Source organism: Psammomys obesus, unplaced genomic scaffold (genome assembly GCF_907164565.1).
Source record: "Psammomys obesus unplaced genomic scaffold, mPsaObe1.curated_primary_1811, whole genome shotgun sequence".
Classification (NCBI taxonomy): domain Eukaryota; kingdom Metazoa; phylum Chordata; class Mammalia; order Rodentia; family Muridae; genus Psammomys; species Psammomys obesus.
This window is the reverse complement of record NW_026592666.1, coordinates 6,390,415-6,395,177: the sequence shown is the minus strand read 5'-3', so window position 1 is coordinate 6,395,177 and position 4,763 is coordinate 6,390,415. Positions and strand designations below refer to the sequence as shown.

The 4,763-nt window shown below is 39.7% G+C and overlaps 1 protein-coding gene across 1 annotated transcript; it reads left to right on the top strand.

The window, feature by feature from the left end:
- The first annotated feature begins 1,119 nt into the window (after positions 1 to 1,119).
- LOC129682434 (keratin-associated protein 24-1) lies at positions 1,120 to 1,872 on the top strand. Its single transcript, XM_055614801.1, has one exon. It carries the CDS (start codon positions 1,129 to 1,131, stop codon positions 1,870 to 1,872), a length of 744 nt encoding a protein of 247 aa, XP_055470776.1. The 5' UTR covers positions 1,120 to 1,128.
- Positions 1,873 to 4,763: the final 2,891 nt, after the last annotated feature.

Below are 4,763 nucleotides of genomic sequence, written 5' to 3'. Positions count from 1 at the left end.
AGGGTCATTCCCCAGGCAGATTTTTCTCTTGAATATTGTTCCAAATATGACCAATAAATATTTTCTAAATCAATAAAAGGCACAAATACCCTGTAGCAACTACACAGATTATTTAAGTGAAACCTTTCAACATGGCCATTACCTTTTGTCACTACAGACCAAAATCAACTTCAGTCCATGGATAGAATAAATGCAATATTCAAAGGAAAACAAGTTAATGATAAGTAAATCCTGTATGCTAGAAAGTGGTCCATATCTCACAACATGGAGGCTTTACAGCATGGGCAAAGGGCAAATGTTGCATAATCTTGGTCAATTAAGAAACTACAATATTGACAAACTGGATTTCTTTGATAGTACATGGGGTAGAAACTGTTTAAGAAGGGGATTTCACAGAAGCTTTGGTTGCTTAGCAACCACTGACCCATGAGAACCAGTTCATTTTTAGTCGGGAATAATAGGTCACCAAATGCCACTGAGATTACTGTGAGCCTCACATATGGAATTTTCCAAACACATCAGCTGAGAAGTTATCACCAGGGTTTGGCCTACGACAGAGATGTGTGTAACATATTTTGTGGAGGAAATTATTTATTTATTAAGTGGGCCTCTTCTTTTTCAAGTGACAGTATTGGGGCAGCAAAACCCTCCACCGTACAAGAAAGTGTGATCAAGTCTTGCAGCATTTCTCAGAGTCAAAGAGTAGAAAAATATAGGCCCTTGCTTTATTGAAACCTTGTTAACCTTTTAATAACCATGCTGTAGAATCCTGTGGAGACACAGACTCTAGTTAATCACTGATTGGCTGAGAGCTTGCTTATTAACACTGAAATCACTATTCACTAAAGCTATGGTCTACAGAAGTTGACCCATGGGTGATGGTCAGAGTAGTGATTATAGGTACTTTGAAGACTCCAAACAAACTTATTTTTGTGTGAGCCTGAAGACACTAGCAGCTGTGGCTAAACAATGCAATCCTGAAATTGTTATGCATTCCTGTGTCAGACAGAGAGAAGGAAGAGAGTCTGGAGATGTTCCTTGCAATCACCAGGGAGGATATAAAGAGTGCTTTCAGCTACAGCCACAGCATACCCGCACAGCTGCCTCTTGTTTGTTCTCTCAGGCTCCATGTCTCTTCTGGGTTATCCTGGACTTTGCACTGCCACTTCCCATAGAAATCGCTGCTACATCCCTGTGACGCCCACCGCTGCCTGCTCACATGATGTAAACCCTACCTTCGGATATTACTTACCCAGCAGCTACCAAGGCAATCTCTGGCTTTTGGACCATTGCCAAGACTCCTACTGCATAGCACCTTGCTGTGACTCTCCTAGCCAGGAACTCAAGACTTGCACTCCAACGTGTGATCCCAGGAACTCCTGCGTGCCTTGCAACTCCCCATCTGCAAATCAAGTTGTTAGTGCCTGTGAAACTACCGACATCAGATCCAGGCCCAGCTGCAGTCCCACTACTGGAACCAAAGGGTATGTATCCAATTGCACCCCAGGTGCTCGATTTGCCTCGAAAGCCTGCCAGACTCCTCAAAATGACTCCTGCTACACAGGGCAAGTTCATTCCCTCCCCAATACTCTCCAGGCCCTGCCTCACTGTAGTCTAGGCAACAGCGGATACAGAAGCTATAGAAACTTTGGATTCATCACCAATGGCTTCTCTCCATCTTATTACACCACCAGTAGCTACCAACCCCAAAGTTCCCTGCTGAGATATTGCCAGTATCCAAATTATGGGCCTTCAAGCTTCCCACCACGGAGTTACTTATGTAGAAATTTTCAGTCTCTGAGCTACATACCTAGTACATTTCCACCTCTGAGATATTTATGCAGCAGCAACAGACCTCTGAATTGCTACTGATTGACTTACAGCTTGTACAAGAGCACTGAAGAGGCTGATGGGGCAGATTTTACTCAGTTCTGGGGTCTCTATTACTTTGCTAAATTGACTTATTCATCTCAGGAAGGTTGTACTGATGTCGTCAAGTATAATGCCAGACCTGATTAGCCACCCTGTAGTTTGTTCTTCTGTTAGTACTCTCTGTATAAAATTCTGATTCTGGGAGCAATGTTAGCTCTGAAACTGACTAGAGTGGACTCACTGAAGAAATCCCGAATGAAGATCAGCCATGAACAGCTTTCTTACTCCGGCTGCCACTTGCCTGCCATGGTTATGATCCTCTACCTGGCTTCATTCGTGATTTCAGCCCAGATTTTCCAGGTCATTCTGCTTTTCATCAATAGTTGTGTTAACTGCCTGATGAGCATCTTGCCAATGAGAAAAAGAAATAAAATTCCTTTACCCACACTGAACAGCGCTTTTTCTCCTTTTCCTTCCCGACTGCTTATAAGAGTGAGCAAGTATCAACAGCCAAGGCTACTAAAGAGAAAACCTCAGCACTCTTCTCCTTCAAAGAAGACACAAAGCACAGGGTTGATTGACAGTTAGCTTTTAGACTCCATCGTTGGGAGAAATCCCAGAAGTGGCCAAAACGCAGAAACTCTATGAGAAAAGAAAGACAAAATGCTATTGTAAATTCTCTGTGCCGCCCCAAATCCACCTATACTCTGGATCCTTCCGTAGCCCTGCTCTGTTGAATTATGTCATCCCAATTTTTAAAAAGTATCTTGATTCTTGATTAATAAACAATTTTCTGTATGGAAACCTTGGCTTCCCTTATGTTCATGACATGTTTGTTAATGTTTTGTTTATACACAGTTTGCATTCCACTGTCGATTGCTAGATTTTTTAGAATTTGGTTCGTAATCTAAATTAAAATTTTGAAGAAGGTTAAATGTAAAGTCCAGGTATTTAGTTTTAGTTTTGTTTTCTTTCTAATACATTCAATTTATCTTGTAATGTTTGTGATTAATTTTCAAATTAAAAATTGTAATAATGTTTTAAAATCAATTTAATTAAAAGCATATATTTATGTGTATACTATATATGACAATGAAGTATAGACACTATTTGAGAAGCTCAAAAATTAAATATAGAATCTCTTGAGACTTATTTTAGGCATATAAACTTCTCAGACAAAAAGGAAATTAAAACCTTCAGTCTTGGTGGTAAGATACTAAGATACATAGGCAATGCATCTCTGTCAGTAAATCATGAACCAGGTTTAAAGGGAACTGTTTTGTGCAGATGAGTGCAACAGCTGTCTGGAGTATTTGGAATACCCACAGTACTGACAGCCTGTGTCTCATGGATAGAGATAAAACTCAGGGGTAGAGTGTTTGTGTGGGGTGAAAGGCTTTGTATTTTATACTTTTAGCACTTCAAAAAATAGATAATGTCCAAAATTAAAACTTTCAAACCATACACCTGGAGCTCCCATTTTAACAAAGCCAGTGCAGGCCTACTGTGTGTAGGGAAAGCTTCAAAAAGACTATTAATGTCTTGATTTTATATGGATATATTTAATGATGATGGCATTCCTCTCTCGTGTGAGTGTCTTCAACTTTCAAATAATTATTTTTTGAGGTTACAAAAAATAAACTACTCTTAGGAACCACACAATGACTGTCCAGGACCCACTTACTTCTTTTGAAGAAGCTTCAGTGTTCACGTACGTGGAAACCATTTTACGTACACTGGCAGAGTGTTTGGTTGCTTGGACCAAATGTCTATTCTTTCTCGTTGCATTCTCTGAACATAAACCCAACCCCTGAGACATCAAGAAGGATTCTTTGAGGGCATCAAGACTTAGGGAGACAATTCTCAATAACTGCTCAGAGGAGTGCTATACTGAAACAAACATAATATGACCTCAACCATTTAACAACAATAGAAGACTTTCAAAGCAGGGAGGGATCACCTCCAATTAGAAAAATGGCAGGACTCTCTCCGGAAAGACTGGCCGTGGAGCGATGTCTGAGTGCTCAGGGTGCTGGGGGAAGGGGAAACGGTACATCAGTGTGAACCCAAGTGGCACTGAGCTTGAGTGGAGGAGGGGTGAAAACAAGTGTCACCAGGGAGGAAAATGGAGAGAAATCTGGGACATTACATAAAAAAATCATGGGTAAGGAATGTTCTCTTAAATGAAAGCAAGCAAGTTATGCAACATTTACAAATATGAGAACGACAAAATTGAAAGTGTCTAATAATGAAAGATAGTGTTTAAAAATGAAAAACAGAGAGAGGTGATGGACCATGTGAGAACTTTGTGCTTGGAACCTGAATTTTCTGTAAACATTAAGCCCAAAAAAAGATCTCTATTAATGACATCAAATAACGGACAAAATAATACAAACAACTCCCTAAAGCAGTATTAAGAGAAAATATGGAGCATGAGCTCCACAAAATTACTTTCTTAACTATTTAATATCTACAAAGTAAAAAAAGCACAAATGTCTTGATGAGAAAAGCAAATAATGTGAGCACATGATTACTAATAAAAATACAACTGCCTGTAAAGAATTCACTATGTAAGACCTCGTTAGTAATAATTCATTATGAACACAAGGTATTCTCCTTTGTGCCGATTTGTCAAACATATTTACATTAGTAATACATTAACTTACAAATATCCTTTCATAGGCTGCTTGTGGATCAGGAGATCAGCAGCGCCTGTGCTGCTGTGAGGTTTCAAAGGCAACAACTGAATGTTGGTATAATTCCACGTCTTAAAATGCCTACTGGGGAAAATGTATGGCCGAGGACAAATTTAGGCCTACTTCACTTGGCTATTCAGCTTTTATTGGTAGTGCCCAGGAGGGGCCTGTTGATTATACAGTCTATCCAATCAT

Coding starts and splice junctions, on each gene's coding strand:
- LOC129682434 (XM_055614801.1), top strand. CDS start 1,129: ATGTCTCTTCTGGGTTATCCTGGACTTTGCACTGCCACTTCCCATAGA.